Source organism: Microcebus murinus, chromosome 8 (genome assembly GCF_040939455.1).
Source record: "Microcebus murinus isolate Inina chromosome 8, M.murinus_Inina_mat1.0, whole genome shotgun sequence".
NCBI classification, from domain to species: Eukaryota; Metazoa; Chordata; class Mammalia; order Primates; family Cheirogaleidae; genus Microcebus; species Microcebus murinus.
Genome location: NC_134111.1, coordinates 11,209,349 through 11,228,947, shown reverse-complemented (window position 1 = coordinate 11,228,947; position 19,599 = coordinate 11,209,349). Strand labels below are relative to the sequence as shown.

Here is a 19,599-nt window from a genome sequence, read left to right as displayed (position 1 = left end):
TTTGTCTAAGTATTGGGAACAGTCAGACCTGGGCAAGGCATCTCCACTGCCCTTCCGCCAAAGGGGAGTGGCAGGGGTTTTGTTGGAAGTACAAATTGCTTCTTAATGCAAAGGATAAAGCCGGGCTCGGGCACCTCCTTAGAAATTCCTCCCGCTCCCAGGAAAGCCACTGCTGCATGTCAATTTTAATTTTTGAAATTTAAACCAAGGGCTTTGTGTCTAAGCTCCATCTCATCGGAGGAAGGGGAGGAATAAGTCAAAAAGGATTAGGGGCCCACTGGGGATTGAAGATCCATAGCAATTAGACTTCATTTGGGTCTCAGACATTTGGTTTTAATCGCATTTCAGGATGATACAATCAACAAGGCATCAGAAATTGATACCTATGCAACTGTAGATGGGCCTGCCTCCGCCCTGCCTAGTTTCCGGGCTCAGCTGGGCCCAGCTGGGTTTGGGATCCTCAATCGTTGGAGCAGGGTGGGGTGAGGAACTGGGGCTCAGTTTGGGTCTGGAAGTGGGGGAGGGGGTGGTAGCTTGTATATATTTGTCCCCTACCTCTTTTTGAGCACTTTATCCCTGGATTATGAAGCAGACGTAATCATTGCTCATATTCAAGTGAATGACAATAAAACATTATTCAAATAAAATAAGAGCAAGAGGAATAGCAACTGCAACAGGACTCAAGGCAGGGGGTATAATTGTCTTTTAAATGGGAATCACAGCTTTTAGCATCCTGCAGGAACTAAAGTCAGGCAGAGTGAGATTTGGGGCAGACATGCAGCCACGAACAATGATGTGGACTTACGAATACATGTGTGTGTATGTGTGTGACACAGATTCTGTGAGGACAACCACAACATTATATCCACATGGGAAACAGATCCAGATCCAGATGATATAGATGTAGCTGCACCTCCAGGGTCACACAGATACACACACTCCGGTTGCCTCGGTGCTCACTCACACATCTCACACAACCGCTCGAAAGGAGCTCAGGAAGTATAACAAGTTGCTAACTAGTTATTTTGTAGATAACTTAGTCTGTTGGAACTCGGCGACCTAACAACAAAAACAAAACATAAAACCAGTTGAAACCGGGAGTGTGTTTTCCTGGCTTGTGTGCGTGGAGTGCTGAAGGGAAGGAGGAGAGACCGGACACATGCACTGGGGTTCAGGGCAGGCGCCGTGCAGGGAAGGGAAGAGCCCAGAAAAGGGGCGTCCCTCCCTGAGGCCAGTATCTATCTCACTTATCACACCGTCCTGAGTGAATTCAGGGAGCTGGGTGGTCCAGCGAATTGCCTCAGTTTACCAGCCCTTCTGAGAGACATGGGCCTTGCTGGATGTGAGGAAATGGGCATGGACTTCGTGTCCCTCTTCCTGGGTGGGTGTGTTTCTGCTGGGGACTCTGGACTTCCTTTTCAGATCCCAACGTCTCACAGATCTCCTGCTGGCAAGTGCCCCATTTTACAGAGATGCCTCCTGCCCCTCTTCCTTGCCCAGAAGCCCCTCCCCTCTGACCTCCTGCCACAGCTCTGGGAGGCGGAGACTGGAGACCCCAGTCACTATCTCCTGCCTTCCCCTAACTCTCCCCCACCCCCCCACCCCTGGGCGCCCCTCCAGTTCAGGGCTGTGGGGCAGGGGAGGACTTGGGGGAAGGCGGTGATGCTGTCCCCCATCTCCCCACGTCTTTTCACCCACCCCAGGGGGCAGGGACATGGCTGTGGCTGGCAAGTGGGGCACAGATGGACAATCCTGGGCCCAGAGAGGGTCTTTATGCCAAGAGGGACATCTGGAGCCCTGGCCCAGGGGCCGTGCTGACAGAGACAAGGGAGCCCATAGTCTAAAAACATAATTTAATGCATTGCAGTGGGTCTGAGCCGGAAGGGAGTGTGGTGTGGAGATAGGAATTTTCTGTTTGCTGGAATTCTGCTGTGGGTGGGATTTTGGCTGATGGACAGGGAAATGTGCACAAGTGTTTCAGGTCGCAAAGAAGGAAGCCCCAGGGAGCCTGTGTTCCCTTTGGCCTGCCTCCCTGGCCAGGGCTGGGACACTGGGAGGAGAAGTAGAACTAGAAGAGGGCAGGCCTGTCCAGTCCAATCAGACTTGCAAAGTCTGCACCCGAGGGCTTGGCATCCCCTTCTCCCTCGCTGGATCGGGGACAGAGACCAGGAGTACAGCTCCGAGCGTGGTGAGTTGCAGACACACTGAGACTGGGAGCAGGGCAGGGAGGACAGCAGGGATGTGTCTTTTCCAACAGGATGTCAGGAAGTGTCATGAATTGAGAGTGGCAGTGGCCAAGGAGGCGTGCACTCTCGCAGGGACATGGAGGCCTGACGCCACCTCACCTCGCATGTCCCCTGCGCCCCTAATCCGGGTACAGAAGAAAGCCCGAGAACGTGCTGTACTTGTTGTTATTGCCTCCATGCGCCTTGCCACCGTCCAGTTTCACGTACACTTCGTCCCCCGAATCTAGGTGCAGCACCACGCTGTTACTGGCATAGTCGTAGTTCTGGTCGGCGTCCTGCGCGATGGCGCTGGCCCGGACCTGGGGATGAGCCGCAGGAGGAGCGGATGAGCCTGGGCACCTCGGCGGGACCCCGGTCTGGCCCCCACTTAGCGCACCCCAGGCAGGCCTTTTGCCTGCGGCTTCAGGTCGACACTCCCACCCCCAGCTCCATGCTTCCTCCCCAACTTGGCCAACTCCTGCCAGGCCCCCTCCTCCCTGCGCAGACGAGTCCGGAAGGGAGGGAGGGAGAGAGGGGACTTCCTGGACACTGACCCAGGGGAAAAGAGGACCCAGCGCCAAGAGTAAGGATAGGAAGGCAAAGGGGCGACCGTCGGGAGCTAAAGAAACTGAGGTTTCCGAGGAGCCCATGGGTCTGCAGGCAGGGACTGGGTGCGGGCCGTGAGGGGGGCGGTCTCTGGGCGCTTGCGGCCCAAGCTCTGGAGGCCGGGCGCGTTGGGAACCGCGGTGCAGGGGCACAGCAGTGCGCTCCTCCCAGGGCTGGCTTGGTCGCCCGCGGGTGGAGAGAAAGGAAGCTAGTTCCCGGGCAGTTAGGGACGGGAGAGCGTTTGCGGGGACCGCTGGAGTAGGGAGTCACTGACCTGCCCGTTCTTGCAGAGATCCGCCCACATGCTGGTGCCGTCGCCGCCACGCATGAGGATGTGGTAGGTGAAGAAGTAGATGCCGCGCACCTGGCAGCTGAACTTGCCAGTGGTGGGGTCGTAGTGATTGCCGAGATTGGTGACCACGTCGTCGAACTTGAGCACCTCGTAGCCTTCGTGGGGGCTCTTGAGACCGACGTAGAAGGCGATCTTGGGGCCGCTGAAGGCGGCGCTCAATGCACTGGTCACTTCGCCCTCGGAGTCGCCGCCGCCCCCAGCTCCGCCGCCCACCACCCCGACGCCGCCGGCTGCGCCAGCACTAAGCTGCAGCCCTGGCAACCCGGGCCGCCCTGTGTCGCCCTTCTCTCCCGGAGGGCCCCGGGGTCCAGGCGGGCCCGGCTCTCCAGGGGGACCCCGCGGCCCTGGCTTGCCCGGTCTCCCCGGATCGCCCTTGGGTCCCTGGATGAAGGGAGGCGGAGGGTTGGCACTGAGGTCCTGCATGACTTCCAGGGCAGCGGTGCTGGGTCCGGGCGGCGGAGCTTTAGCGCCTGCGGGCCCCCCTCCAGGTGCGGCGCTGTATGGGTCGCAGATCATGCGGCAGGTGCCCATCATCTCGTAGTGCGCCGCACCGGGGGGCGCCGCCTGCAGCAGCAGCGGCACGGCGATGAGCAGCCCGAGTGCCATGGCCAGGAGTACGCCGACGGCGGCCAGACAGGCACGCCGCCGCCGCTGCCACAGCCGGGAGGCGACCGCCACCAGCTCTTCCTTGCCGCCCGGGGAGGTAATGGTGGGGCGGCGCGGGCGGCCCCGCTCCCCGCGCTCGGGGGCCGACTCCGCGGGTCCCGGCCGCGCCCCCGACGTGGCGACCCCCTGCCCTGGCCACCCAACTACTTTAGCGAGAGGCGCTGGGGCCCGGGCGCCTGTGCCCACCGCGCTGGGGCTGCTCTGGAAAGCCGCGGAGGCCCGCGCGCATGGCGGGGGGCGCACAGGACGAGCCCGGCGCCCCACGGGTCCGGCGGCGGCCGGAGAGTGCTGGGTCCGCTTGCGGTGTCCGGCGCGGGCTCCGCGGCGCTGCCTCCGCCCGGCTCGGCTTGGCGGGGCTCGGCGGGACTCCGCGGGCAGTGAGGGCGCCCCGGCTCCGCAGCGCGCTCTGCTCTGCTCTCTCGCTGCTCCCCGGCTCCCGCGCGGAGGGGGGACCCAGCTACCCTGACGTAAGGAGTCCGGGGCTGAGCGGCGGAGGCGGCGAGGCAGCGCGCGCTGCCATCACTCGGGAGACGGCGCCCTCATGTCATCCGCCTCCCGTCCTCTTCCTATCGGGCGGGTCCTCGGCAGAGGCTGTAAAGGCGCGGTTCCTCCTGGCGGCGCCTGGGAGCCACAAGTGGGCGCAGCGGGCGCAGCCCAGCCCGGCGCCTCAGACACACCCACCGGGGGCCACACTCACGCGCCTCCCACCGACCAGCACACACAAACACCCAGGCGCGCAGTCGCGGGCGCGCACAGGCACCCCCACGTAGCCACGAAGGCAGCTGGAATCCTGGTGCCAGCGAGGGGCTTCGGGGCACCTAATCCACCCCTTTGCCTGCAAACAGGATCAGACCGAAGCCCACCAAGGCTAGGAGAGCCTCAGTCCAGGGAAGCCCTGCAGGGAAGGACTTTCCGAAAGCTCTCCTGAGTTACTTCTTCAGAATTGAATAAATCTCGCTTCTGGAAGGTCTTTCCACACGCCTAGACTGAGAACTCCAAACTGTTGAATAGGCTCCAACGGAGCACACCCACCAACTCTTGCAAGGATTCTGAAAAAGCAAAAGTCCCAAATACAAGAATCTGTTCGTCTCAGACCTCTTCTTCCACCAGAAAACAGCTGGCGCTTGTCTGGGTACAGTTCATGCAGAAATGCAAAAGCTTGACACCAGCACGTGGTGGTCCTCTTGGCCACTCAGCCCCACCGCAAGCCTGGCCACGTCCAGGCAGACGCATGGACATGTTCCATGGGACATCCCCAGCGCCCTTCTCCTGAGGTGGGTTTAGTTATTAAAAATAAATAAATACATACATAAATAATAGTCCAAAGCCATTCTGAGTCATTCTGGGGCCCACAGCTGTGGCTGTGGATAAGAGCAGAATAGTCCATCTGCAACCGGCAGGTGAGGACAAAGGATGAGAGAGCCTGGGGGGTGGGGTGAAGACCTCCAGATCAGAAATCAAAATCCCCTGCTTCTGGCTCTGAGCTTTTCCTGAGTAGCTGTGTGACTCTGGCAAGTCGTTCCCTTCTCTGAGACTCGGTTTTCCTAAAAGGCTGGCTTCTGCTCCAGCACCCTGTGACACACACGAGGCCTGGCCTGGGAGGAGAACCCAGGGGCGGATGCCAGTGTTTGGCGGAGCACCCGCATCTCTGAAACAGCGCTGCCTCTCCTGCCGCTGCCGCCGCCGCTCTGAAGAGAACACTCGTCAGGCATTGTGCCTTCTTGTGGATTAGTTAGAGATCTATTTTTGTCCCTCTGGTCACTCTGGGTCACGTCCCCACCCCATGTTGCTCCAGGCTCTTCCTTCATCAGGGTACTTCCCAGGGCATAGTAGAAGGTCTGACAGCTGACACCTGCTAGGCCCTCCGAACATATTTGTGAAAAGAAAGACCGAGGCTAGGCGGACGCCACCTTTACCCAGCAGAGAAGGGGGAGAAGGTACTCACAGCCCCTCCCAGGCATCGGGCACTTTGCACATGCTCCTTTATTAATTTCTCACAATGCCCTGTGGGATGGTGATTATTCTCCCATCACACCGACAAGAAAACAAAGGCTCTGAAAGTGTAAGGCGCTTGCCCAGTGTCCTACATCCACACGACAGAGCTTGGAACCCTCCTCACACCCAGGTCAGGTGCTCCTAGAACCTGGCAGGGAACACAGCATTGACAGCTAGCTCTTGGCCACATTCTTCACTGGTTTCCTGGGTCTTGGGAGCCCTCCCCTCCCTGCCTCAGTGCCACCCCTAGAATGGGTGATTTCAGGAGGCACACTGCCTCCTTCCAATCCTGGCTCTGTGACTTCCTGTGTGACCTTGAGCAAACTGCTTCACCTCTCTGAGCCTCAGTCTCCATGTGTGCGGGAATGGGACTGAGAAAAGTACCTACTTCAGAGTTACAGAGAGGATGAAATGAGTCAACTAAATGTAAAGGCTTTAGGACAATAGCTGCTCTGTAGCAGGTTAGCTATTACTACTAACTACTGAAGCTTGTGACCTCCCCCAACATGCTTATGGCCACTAAGATGAGACACTAGGCAGTGAGGAGGCAGGGATCTCACTACAAAAACAGAGAGATCAGAGATCATTCCCCTACCCTGTCCTTTCCCTAAGCAGAGAAGGGGGGATGCCCTGTCCCTCCCACATCCCCCAGAATGCCCTGCCCTGGCTTCCTGTCCTCCATCAGGGCTGCCCACAGCATTCCCAGTCACCAGTCCCACCTGGGCAAACATTTTCCAGACAGACACTCACTCGGGTTGAATTTCCCAGCCCTGCAGACCACCCTCCCAAAGCCCCAGTGTTTTCGTCCTTTCAGGATCTAGACAGAAAAGCAGCAAGGAGGGGCAGATGTTTGAGACTCAAGCGTTCACATTCACAGACCACAGACAAAGCAAGCTCTCCGGGGAGGGGATCAGCATTCCTGGGAGCACTGTTGGCCTTGCAGGGAGGAAAGGCTTCCTCCCAAGACCAGCCCTCCACCAGGTGGCAGAATCCGGAATCCGCAGCTAGGGCAGTGGAGCACAAGCAGTCTCCGCCCAGCAACCACATGAGCCCGAGGTCCTCCTCCTCCTCCTCCTCCCTGTCCTTGGTCCCTGACTCCCTCCCACTGTGGCAGGGCCAGGACAGAGTGGGCTGCTGGAGTGTCTGACACACCTCCTCATCTGCCTGGCTCCTGCTCCTCCTCAGCGATCCGCGTCATTGGTGACTGTCTTCTCATCAATATTAATTATGACCTTTATTAGCATGTTGCTTTCCATCCTTGGTTTTACATTTCAAGGCCCAGTCAAGACTCAAACCTTCCCTAAATTGCCTTGAGTAATCCAGCTGGCATTCCTACTACCAATGTCCCCTGACAATCTGCTAAGTGCCAACCAGTCCCCTCCCCTTCTCCTCTCACAAAGCCCTGTGCTCTGTGACACAGAGCTTGACACTCGACCCCACGTTGTCATGTCTGGCGCTCTAGTGGCTCCCAGCAATAATGAGCCCCACTCTTCATCCCCTGCACCTGTCTCCAGCCTGGGTGCTTAGTTCCCGCTTAGCTCTCTGGACTCATCTGTAATTATCCTTCCAGTCCCCGCTAAGCATCACCTCGTCTGAAATCTTTCCTGACCCCTGCCCAAGCAGAACTGACAACCCCTGCCCATGTACCCTTTACCGTACACTGAGTGTACATGCCCCTGCCATCATGCGTCACACACACAAGCATTTGGTCACTTGTTAGTTTCCCCCACAGGGCTGTGAGGTCTAGTGGGGCAGGAATGGTGTCATTCATTCCCTCGTGTATTATGTCATGCACGCATTCCATAAGTATTTACACCCCTGCTGTATGTCAGCCACCGTGCCACATGCCGAGTTGCAGTGGTACACAATAGGGTCTTGTTCCTTCCACTCCAGCTGTCCTGTAGGATCCCTCGGCTCCTCCTCCTCTTCCTACCTGTATCACTTGGGTTTGTCTAAACAGCTACTATCGGGCATCGCTATTTGTAGACATGCTTTCTCCAAATTAGGCTTGTGCCCCAATTAGACTGTAAGCTCTTCCGAGACATCATCTTAAATATGTTAGTCAAACTCCTGCCTCCACCCCCAAGGGAAAAGCAGCGTAAGATGAGTGAGGGAGGCTGGCAGAGGCAAGATCACACAACGCCTCAAAGTCCATGGTGAAAGCTGTGGATTTTCTCCTGGGTGCAACTGAGAACCCCAGACGGAGCTTAAGCAGGGCAGTGACACGATGCCATCTACGTTTTGCCAAGATTACCTGGCTGCTGTTTGGTGAATGAGTGTGGGGGAGGGAATGGAAATGAGGACACCAGTTTGGAGGTCACTGCATAATCCAGGCCAGAGGTAATAGTGGTTTAGTCTGAGATAATATTATAGCATAGAAGTGGGTGAATTCCAGATATATGTTTAACATGGAGTCCATGGCCTTGCTGATGGATTTGAAATGGAAGTTAGGGGAGGAGGAGGAGGCGAAACCAAGGTTAACTCCTAAGAGCCGGCTGGAGCAGCTGGATGGATGAGCATGAGAAGGGGCCATTGGGAAGAACCGTCTATTGGGAACTGGGAGGTGGAAAGAATTGTGAGCTCAGTTTGGTAAATGTTAACTTTGAGAAGCAGTGAAATACCTGAACGTGGACATTACGTGGGCAGTGGGTGTGAGGCTAGTACTCAGTGGTGAGGTAAAAAATGGAGAAACACGCCAGAGAGCTTTCAGGATACAGTTATGCGTAGCCTTGGGATGGCGAGCGGACGGGAGGCTGGGGAGGGAGCACTGCTCATCATGAGCACCCTTCCCAGAAGACGGATGGAGGAGGAGAAAGGAAGGAAGCGCAGAATAAGGAAGAGAGCCAGGAGAACGGCTCACAGGGGGGAGCATTTCAAGAGGCAAGAAATGATCAGTTATTGGAAAGCTGCCAAGAGACAGAGCAGGATGAGGACAAAAAGGTATCCATCGGTGTGGCAAGATAGAAGTCATCGGGGACTGTGGCAGAAATAACGCTGTGTGTTCACAAAATCATTTCCTTTTCCTCTCGGGCAGAGCCCAGGCATATTTCCCAGCCTCCCCTGCAGATGGGTAGGACATGGGACTGAACAAAAGAGTGTGAGCCCTCCCGTGCCTGGACCCCAAAGCCTCCCGCACCCTCTTCTGAGCTCTCTGCTGCTCTCTCTGGCAGCTAGACACAGAGACTCTGAGGGCTCAGGGGACATAAAGGCACACGATGGAGGGGCTGGGCCTCTGGATGACTGTGTGGAGCAGAGGCTCCTCTCCCCTCTTGCTCATGCCACCCCGCACCGGGACCGCGGCCTGCGTGAGACAAGAGGGACTGTGTTAAGCTGCTGAAAGTTGGGGGTATGTGTTGCAGCAGCTGGCGCAGCGTGGGTAATGCAGAGACCTTAGGATCCTTCTCAGCTGAGTGCTGGGGGGAAAAGTCGGACTGCAGTGGGCCGAGGACTGGATGTGAGACGAGGCGGTGGAGATGGTCCATAAACAACTCCTGAGAGTGAAGTGGGAGCCACAGGCTGCTGCGAGATCAAGGAGATGAGGCTAAAGAGATGAGAAACTTGAGCACGTTTACTTGCTAATGAAAATGACACAACAGTATGGAGGGGAAATCAACAATCGAGAAGAGAGCTAAGATAGTCCAATGCCCGAAGTTCTTCGCTACCAACTTGTAACAGAAGCTTAACAAAAGTTTGATATCTAGCAATAATAATAGGTCATGTTTATTCAGCACTACCTCTGTGCCAGGCACTGTGCGAAGGGTTTTTAGATATATTACTTATTTAAAGCTTACAGCACAGAGATAGGTGCCCCTGTTTCACAGATGAGGAAACTAAGATCAACCTATGTCCCTGCAAATGTCACTGCTGAATATAATTATCCCAGTAGCTGATCCAGTTCATGCGGGGATCCCGAACATGTGTCCCTCCAGACCCGGAACCCCCAGCCACTGGGTCTGGCTGAAGCCTTCACGTATGTGTTACTCTTCTCTCCTTGCCAAGGGCAGGGACCAGCATGAGGACACGGTGAGTGTTCATTAAATATTTTATAATTCTTGATTATATTATGTTGCTTGAAAATTTCACATATATAATCTCATGCAATAGTTGGCTCAAGAAGTTGTTAGAAGATGCTCTTTATGGTGAAAGAGTAAGAAAGGGGGGCAAAGAGCCCCAAATTTACCAGCCGTGCAGGTCCCTGTTAGCCTCTGCAAAAACCAGCATGGTCTAACTTCCTTCCTATCTGCCTTGACTCCTTCCTTCCTTCCTTCTCTTCTTTCTTGCCTTCCTTTCTTCTGTCTTTCCTTATTTGTTCATTTATCTGCTCATTCATCCTCTCAAGAACTTTATTGCACACCCACCGTATGCAGAACGCTGGGCTGGGGTGGGAGGCACGAAGATGATGTCCTTGCTAAAGAGGTTATGAGTCTAGTTGGAGGAACAAGACTAATACCCAGAAAGTGCCTAGGCAGCCATGCATGGTATCTGTTTAGGTGGTGTAGACAAGGGATATAGACAGGAAGAGGTTGCCAAAAGCAAGTCATCGCGGCTGCAGCACTTGAGGAAGCCTGTCCCAGGATAAAGAGACAGAGCAGAACCGTCAAGGACAGGTGAGATTTGAACCTGGGAGAAGTCTGGGTGGACAGCACAGGTGGAGCCATCCAAGTGGTGTCTCGGTACAGGGCAGAGGCTGGTCTGTACTGAGCAGAGGGTCTGTGCAGGGCTGGCGTGGATGGTGCCCCCTCCCCATCAAGCCTTCTCCTGTGACCCTGCCTCTCGCAAATATGCGTTACTCTATCCTCCAGCTCCGTCTTCTTCATACATCACTTTTGGCCTTTTGGGGAAAACTATAGCAAGCCTCGGCCTGGACCTCTCTTTGTATAGCCAGACCCCAGCCCCTTAGTCTGTCACATGTGTCTAGTGAGTGATCACCCTGAAAGACAGATAAGGGAAATAATACTTTCTATTCTGCGCTGGGCACTGGGTGAGGTATTTTGTGGGGTGTGGGTACCGCAGCCTCTCCCAGCCCTGGCAGGCAGGAACTAGTGCCCACAGTCAAGGGCACAGAGCGAGGATGAGGCTGGCACACAGGATCCTGCTGTTCTGAGAGCTGGGCCACAGTGACCCAAGGGTCCATTGTCATTTCCCGCTCCCACTCCTGAGACACTCACAGCTGAAGCGGGTGGAGAAAGAGCGCTCCCATCTCAGCCTCTGAAGCTATTCAGACGGCCCTACTCAGTGGCCGAGGAGAAAGCACCTGCCAGGCCCATTAGCCCAGAAGCAGTGGCAACACATTTGAGTCAAGAGGGTCAGCCAGCCCCGGAAAGCCCTCACCCAGCCCTCCCGGAGACCACGGTCGGGGCTCTAATTCCCTCTCCTCTGAGGAGCTGGCCCTGGGTGGGTCTTCACAGAGCTGTGGGCCTGCCGCTGGTTCTGGGTCTTAGGCCTTCTCCAGGGCCTAAGTTCCTCACAAAACCCCCAACTGAAAAAGACAGTTTAGAAACCCAAAGGTGAGGGGGGTTAAAGCTGATCCTCCCGCACGACACCAGCCAGAGAATCAACCTCTCAAGCCACACTGTGCTCCCCGGCTTCCGTCCTCTTCTCAGTCCTCTAGCAGGAGGAGTGGTGCAGCTTAATCATTCCTTCATACAGCAGGTATTTGTCAAGTGCTTACTGTGTGCAAGATACGGAGTTTCCACTGAAAGCAGAAACACTCCTACCCCCTGCAAGCTGAAAACCTGGTGTAGGTTACTTTTCCAGCCTGCTCCTTTGCCTTCATATAACATCTGCCCAAACTGCCTAAACCCTGGGGCTGGGGTGACACATGTGGCAAGTGGCAGTCTTCAGATGGCCCTTGCCACATTCTGTCTTTCCTGAGTGGCTTTTCTCTCTAAGAGTTTGCATGTTCATCAGGCAAAGACCCTGTCATTTGGTTTCCTCATCCCCACAGGGCAGGCCCTGGGACCAGACTATTAATATGCATTTGTGGGATGGAGCAGAGACAGGAAAGTCCAGTGTTTGGGTGCGTTCTTCCCTGGGCAGCACAGCAAGCTGCTAACAGCCCCAGAAGGCACCAGAGGGGCATGGCTATTTGTTTGTCTTGGCATTCTTGTTAATAAAGCAAGTTTCCTGTTAATAAAGCAAGTCTCCATATTCTGACCACATACCTAAGGATCTCTGGGGGAAACAGGCTTTTGATTCAAAAGCTTATCTGAGCCCTCATGCACTTCCCCTAGAGGGAGACTCAGCCCTTTGTTCATGCAGATGTGGAACTTAGCTGTGGAGTACAGCTCACTGTCTCATTGCACCAAGATAAACTGGGCAGCTGCCACATGCTAAGCACTGATGACACACCCAGGCACTGATGACACAAATCAGGCAGGGAGTTCAAGCAGTGAGGTGCCACAGTGTGGCTGGGACTTCAGTCATCTTTGTGTATTCCTGGAGGGCATGGATGTACCATCATCCTCACCTTGACACCATGCTCTGGGACCCTGTGTCCATTTGGTGGGTTAGGGGAGGTATGAATGACAGTGATTTTATCAAAACTCAGTCCCTCCAGGGTCTGCCTGCTCCTTGAGCAATTGACTTCCAGTCCTTTCCCAGGGTGCACCTGGCAGGCCTGCCACTGTCCATGGTGCTAATGGCTGTGGCTGATGGACTTCCCTGGCAGGAAGGAATTGGATTTCAGAAATCCAAGAATTAGGAAGAGATTAATCAAGATGTTGGACGAGAAACACCGCCAGACAGAGTGTCTCTGCAGAAAAGACAGATTCTAGGAGAAATGAGAAGAAAGAAGCAAGCAGACAAGCATACATCAGAGGAGGGTTGGAAGAAGTGGTACCTGAGACCACAGGAGACTCCACAGGAGGAGGTTGCAGAGAACTGGAAGCAGAGATATCCAGAGCAGCCTGGAAATCAGCAGCAAGGGTAAATGGAGCGGTTAACTTTCCCCTCCCTTGCATCTCGGACTGCTCGTGGGCTTCCCAGTGGGCAGAGAGACCTAAAGACACCAGCCGAGAGACGGCCACTGCCAGCGAGTGGTAAGCCTGTAGCAGAAGTGGCACCAGGCTCCCAACTCCCGCAGGGCACCTCCCTGTGCACAGACCTGAGCCGCGCAGCAGGCGCCATATTGCCTTCTTCTCCCCTCCCCTGTCCCTATCCATGGCTGCCAAGAGAGACAATATAGCCACCAGCCAGAGGCACCTCCAGGGGACGGAACCTTCCCTTTTGGGGCCCTACAGCTGACTGAGGGGAACTCAAATTGTGAGCTCCCTACCCATCAGCCCTCCCAGGAGTTGCTGGCACAGTGATCCCAGGAAAACTGGGCAGACCCTGAGGCTGAGAGACATAGACCCAGCTTGGGCTCCCTGTGGGTGAATTGAGACTGGCACTCCTCTCCCTGGGGGATATAGTTTGAACTCTGGGACCCAGAGGTCAGACCTGCAGACCGGACCCCATGCGCCCTGGTCTCACATTGCCCGGGACACAGAAAGGATATACGTGAACAGCCTACTGACATGTGTGTGCCTTCAGGGGTAGATCAGCATCCTAGAGGGCAACCTTCCTCCCAAAGGGAGGCCATGTGCCCAGCCCAGGTGGCATTCCTGAGCAGGGAACTTCCCAGCCAGCATCACAGCCAGGGGAGGCCCAGTGGCATGAAGTCTGGCCTGCTGGCAGAGGCCTAGGAGTAGCCTCGGAGTTGGGGAGGGTGGAAAGAAGCAAGGCCCACTCCAGACTGCGGGTCTCAGACAGCCCCACCGCACACGTAGACTTTCTGACTGAGCGGGGGGTGGGGAGGCATTCCAGCCCCTCCCTGACGGCTTTTCCCGGAGGCAGAGAACAGAACTTTGACCCCTGCTAACAGCATTGGTGGTGCCTGAGGGCAGGCTTACCCAATACAGCTCTTCCCAGACTCACTCCCAGACCAGCCCTCACTGAGAGGGAGAAAAGGACACACCTGGAAGTCCCAGGGCCCCACCGACCACCTGAGGCACTAGAGTGTCTCTCCAGAGGAACAAGAACTGGATACAAGAATGAAAAGCAACAGTGTAGCCTGTTCCTCCGAGCAAGCGTCACCTACTGACAAGGAGGACATTCTGCACACTCTTTTCACAGCACCTACTGACTCATCATACAGGGTGTGGTCAAGTCTCACCCACAAACACCACCTACCGGCTCAGAGAATAAACAAGGCATGTGAGTACTCAAACAAAAACGTAAAGGAAAGAAACAACAACTGATCGACATGGGAAGAAATCAGCGAAGGAACTCAGGAAATATGAAGAACCAAACGGAAAACACACCCCCAAAGAGGAGCACCAGCCCCCTAGAAACGGACACCGACCAAAATCAGGCAACCAATATGACAGAAGAAGAATTTTGTATGTGGATCATAAGAACACTCACCCAGCTGCAACAACAACTCAATAACCAACACAAAGAAACCACAAAAAGTCTCCAGGATATGGGAAAAGAAATAGACACATTGAAGAAAAGTGTAACCGAACTCCTGGAAATGAAGAATCAATTCAAGGAACTACAAAATACAGTGGAAAGTCTCAAGAACAGGGTAGATGAAACAGAAGAAAGAATCTCAGAGCTTGAAGATAACACCCTCCAATTAAATAAATCAGTCACAGAAATAGAGCAGAGAAACAAGAGAAAAGAGCAAAGCCTACAAGAGCTGTGGGATTATGTGAAGAAACCTAATGTGAGGGTCATAGGGTTACAAGAAGGGGAAGAAGACAACACTCAAGGGTTGGACAAGCTGTTTGAAGATATAATAGAGGAAAATTTCCCAGGCCTTGCTCAAAATCTTGATATACAAGTTCAAGAAGCTCAGAGGACCCCTGGGAGATTCAACGCAAACAGGAAGATGTCACGACATGCAGTCATCAGACGGACCAAAGTATCAACTAAAGAGGCCCTTCTAAGAGCTGTAAGACAAAAGAAGCAAGTAACATACAAGGGAAAGCCAATTCGAATAACATCAGACTTCTCTAATGAGACTTTACAAGCAAGGAGAGACTGGGGCCCCATTCTCACTCTTTTGAAACAAAACAATGCCCAGCCTAGAATCTTATTCCCTGCAAAACTAAGTTTTGTTTATGAAGAAGAAATCAAGACATTCTCAGATAAGCAAAGACTGAGAGAATTCACCAAGACATGACCAGCCCTTCAAGAAGTACTCAAAACAGTGTTACCCTCGGATCAGCACAATAAACACTCACGAATGTAAATCTACTCAAAGCTAAAGATCAAAGCCCAGATACCACAATGGCTCAAGAGAGAAAACAAAGCAACAAAGTTCAACCCAACATAATGAACAGAAATCTGCCCCACCTATCAGTTATCTCAATAAATGTGAATGGCTTGACCTACCCACTCAAGAGACATAGGCTTGCAGATTGGATAAAAAAACACAAACCAAGTATCTGCTGCCTTCAGGAAACACATCTAACCTGCAAGGATGCAGTTAGACTAAAGGTAAAGGGGTGGAAAACAATATTTCAAGCAAACGGACACCAAAAGAAAGCTGGCGTGGCGGTGCTGATTACAGAAAACTTAGTTTTTAAATCAACAAAAGTAATAAAACACAAAGAAGGTCACTATATAATGGTGAAGGGTACAGTTCAACATGAAGACATAACAATTCTAAACATACATGCACTCAACTTTGGTGCACCCAGATTCATAAAGCAAACTCTACTTGATCTAAACAAATGGATAAACAACAACACCATAATAGTTGGAAACTTTAACACCCCACTGACAGCACAGGACAGATCCTCCAAACAATCCTAACAGGAGTTCTCATTTCTACACAAAGTCATGGATTCTTTGAACTAAATGACAAAGGAGACACAAGTTACCAAAACCTTCTTTAGCTGTGGGACACAGCTAAAGAAGTCCTGAGAGGAAAGTTTACTTACATGCCTATATCCAAAAATTGAAAAGATCACAAATAGACAACCTAATGAATCATCTCAAAGAGCTGGAAAAAGAAGAATAGACCAAACCCAAACCCAGCAGAAGAAGTGAAATCATTAAGATCAAATCAGAGCTAAACGAAATTGACAACAGGGAAACTATATGGATTGAGTTCTACATTTATTCCATTGTGGTCTGAAAAGATACATGGTATAATTTCTATTTTTTAAAATTGTTTGAGATGTGCTTTGTGTCGTAGGATATGGTCAGTCTTAGAGAATGACAACAGGGAAACTATACAGAAGATTAGTAAAACAAAAAGTTTGTTCTTTGAAAAAATAAACAAAATTGACACACCATTGGCTAGACTAACGAAAAGCAAAAAAGAAAAATCTCTAATAAGCTCCATCAGGAACAATAAAGGAGAAATTACAACTAATATCCTGGAGATACAAGATATAATTTATGAATACTACAAAACCTCTATGCACACAAACTGGAAAATGTGGAGGAAATGGACAATTTCTTAGAAACACACAGCCTTCCTAGGCTCAACCAGGAAGAAATAAAATTCCTGAACAGACTAATATCAAGTACTGGAATTGAAACAGCAATAAAAAACCTTCCTAAAAAGAAAAGTTCTGGACCAGAAGGTTTCACACCCAAATTTTACCACACATACAAAGAAGAATTGGTGCCTATCCTGCAGAAATTATTCCACAACATCAAGAAGGATGGAATCCTCCCCAACACATTTTATGAAACGAACATAACCCTGATACCAAAACCAGGAAAGGATGCAACAAAAAAAGAAAACTACAGACCAATATCCTTTATGAATATAAACGCAAAAATTCTCAACAAAATCCTAGCCAATCTAATCTAGGCGCTTGTCAAGAAAATAATTCAGGCCGGGCGCGGTGGCTCACGCCTGTAATCCTAGCTCTTGGGAGGCCGAGACGGGCGGATTGCTCAAGGTCAGGAGTTCAAAACCAGCCTGAGCAAGAGCAAGACACCGTCTCTACTATAAATAGAAAGAAATTAATTGGCCAACTGATATATATAGAAAAAATTAGCCGGGCATGGTGGCGCATGCCTGTAGTCCCAGCTACTCGGGAGGCTGAGGCAGAAGGATCGCTCGAGCCCAGGAGTTTGAGGTTGCTGTGAGCTAGGCTAACGCCATGGCACTCACTCTAGCCTGGACAACAAAGCGAGACTCTGTCTCAAAAAAAAAAAAAAAAAAAGAAAGAAAATAATTCATCCCAACCAAGTGGGCTTCATCCCAGGGATGCAGGGATGGTTCAACATACGCAAATCTATAAATGTAATTCACCATATAAACAGAAGCAAAAACAAAGACCATACAATCCTCTCAATAGATGCAGAAAAAGCATTCGACAAAATTCAACACCCTTTTATGATAAGAACGCTCAGCAAAATAGGTATAGACGAGGCTTACCTAAAAATGATACAAGCCATATATGACAAACCCACAGATAATATCATACTGAATGGGGAAAAATTGAAAGCATTCCCACTTAGAACTGGAACAAGACAAGGTTGTCCACTATCTCACACTTCTGTTCAACATAGTGCTAGAAGTCCTTGCTACAGCAATCAGACAAGAGAGCGGAATTAAGGGCGTCCACATGGGAGCAGAAGAGATCAAACTCTCACTCTTTGCTGATGACATGATATCATACCTAGAAAACCCCAAGGATTCAACCAAGAGATTCCTTGAATTGATAAATGAATTGGTAAAGTCTCCGGCTACAAAATCAATACACAGAAATCAGAGGCATTCATATACACCAACAACAGTAAAAGTGAGAACCAAATTGAAGACTCAATTTCCTTCAAAATAGCCACAAAGAAAATAAAGTACCTTGGAATATATTTAACTAAGAAGGTAAAAGACCTCTACAGGGAGAACTATGAAACACTGAAGAAGGAAATAGCAGAGGATGTAAACAAATGGAAGAATATACCATGCTCATGGGTCGGCAGAATCAACATTGTTAAAATGTCTATACTACCCAAAGTGACCTACAGAGTCAACACAATCCCTATCAAAATACAATCATCATTTTTCACAGATATAGAAAAAATAATTTTATGCTTTGTATGGAACCAGAGAAGATCCCATATAGCAAAATCAATCCCAGGCAATAAAAACAAAATAGGAGGTATCAATTTACCAGACTTCAAACTATACTACAAGGCTATAGTCATTAAAAAATCTTGTGAATGGCACAAGAACAGGGACATTGACCAGTGGAACAGAACAGAGAACCCAGATATAAAACTATCCTCATATAGCCAACTAATCTTTGACAAACCAGACAAAACCATACACTGGGGAAAATAATCCTTATTCAATAAATGGTGCTGGAAAACTGGATAGCCACATGCAGAAGACTGAAACAAGACCCACACCTTTCACCTCTCACAAAAATCAACTCATGCTGGGTAACAGACTTGAACCTTAGGTGTGAAACTATTAGAATTCTAGAGGAAAATGTTGGAAATACTCTTCTAGACATTGGCATAGGCAAAGAATTTATGAAGAAGACCCCAAAGGCAATCACAACAGCAACAAAAATAAACAAATGGGACCTGATCAAATTAAAAAGCTTCTGCACAGCCCAAGAAACTGTCAAGAGAGCAAACAGACAACCCACAGAATGGGAGAAAATTTTTCCAAGCTACACATCCGATAAAGGACTGATAATTAGAATCTATTTAGAACTCAGGAAAATCAGCAAGAAAAAATCAAACAACTCTATCAAAAAATGGGCAAAGGACATGAACAGAAACTTCTCAAAAAAAGACAGAATAATAGCCAACAAACATATGAAAAAATGCTCTACATCTCTAATCATCAGGGAAATGCAAATCAAACCCACAATGACATATGACTTAACTCCAGTGAGAATGGCCTTTATCAAAAAGTCCCCAAACAACAAATGCTGGCGTGGATGCAGAGAGAGAGAGGAACACTCCTACACTGCTGGTGGGACTGCAAACTAGTTCAACCTCTGTGGACAGCAATATGGAGATGCCTCAAAGTGATACAAGTAAATCTACCATTTGATCCAGCAATTCCACTACTGGCCATCTACTTAAAAGATCAAAAGTCACTTTATGAAAAAGACACCTTAACTCGAATGTTTACAGCAGCACAATTCACAATTGCAAAGATGTGGAAACAACCCAAGTGCCCATCAATTCATGAGTGGATTAATAAAATGTATACCATGGTGTACTACTCAGCTTTAAGAAACAATGATGATATAGCACCTCTCATATTTTCCTGGATAGAGCTGGAACCCATTCTACTAAGTGAAGTATCTCAAGAATGGAAAAACAAGCACCACATGTACTCACCAGCAATTTGGTATTAACGGATCAACACCTAAGTGGACATATAGGAGTAACATTTATCGGGTGTCAGGAGGGTGGGGGGATGGGTATATACAACCACAATGAGTAAGATGTGCAACATTTCGGGGACGGACACTCTTGAAGCTCTTACTCGAGGGGGAAGGGGGGTCATGGGCAATATGTGTAACCTTAATGCTTGTACCCCCATAATATTCCAAAATAAAATAAATCTAAGAATTAGCTCATGTTCCAGGCTTTGCTGTGAGGCCATAGCTCTATGTGGAAAGCTCAAATACTCCATATATGCCCTCGCCTCCCAGCTCACACCCACGCAAGAGACTTCCTCCCTGGCTGGGCCAGAGGCTGGGTGGCTGAGAGGAACTGTTCCTGCCTCTATGACTCCCTACTTCCTACTTCCTGGCTACTCACTGTGCCCTCACT

General features: G+C 51.0%; 1 protein-coding gene across 1 annotated transcript; it reads right to left on the bottom strand.

The window, feature by feature from the left end:
- Positions 1 to 1,834: 1,834 nt before the first annotated feature.
- Positions 1,835 to 4,505, bottom strand: C1QL2 (complement C1q like 2). Its single transcript, XM_012765608.3, has 2 exons — positions 3,106 to 4,505; positions 1,835 to 2,545 (listed from the first exon to the last, which is right to left on the bottom strand). The coding sequence occupies exons 1-2, from the start codon at positions 3,787 to 3,789 to the stop codon at positions 2,366 to 2,368; spliced, it is 864 nt and encodes a 287-aa protein (XP_012621062.1). The 5' UTR covers positions 3,790 to 4,505; the 3' UTR covers positions 1,835 to 2,365.
- Positions 4,506 to 19,599: the final 15,094 nt, after the last annotated feature.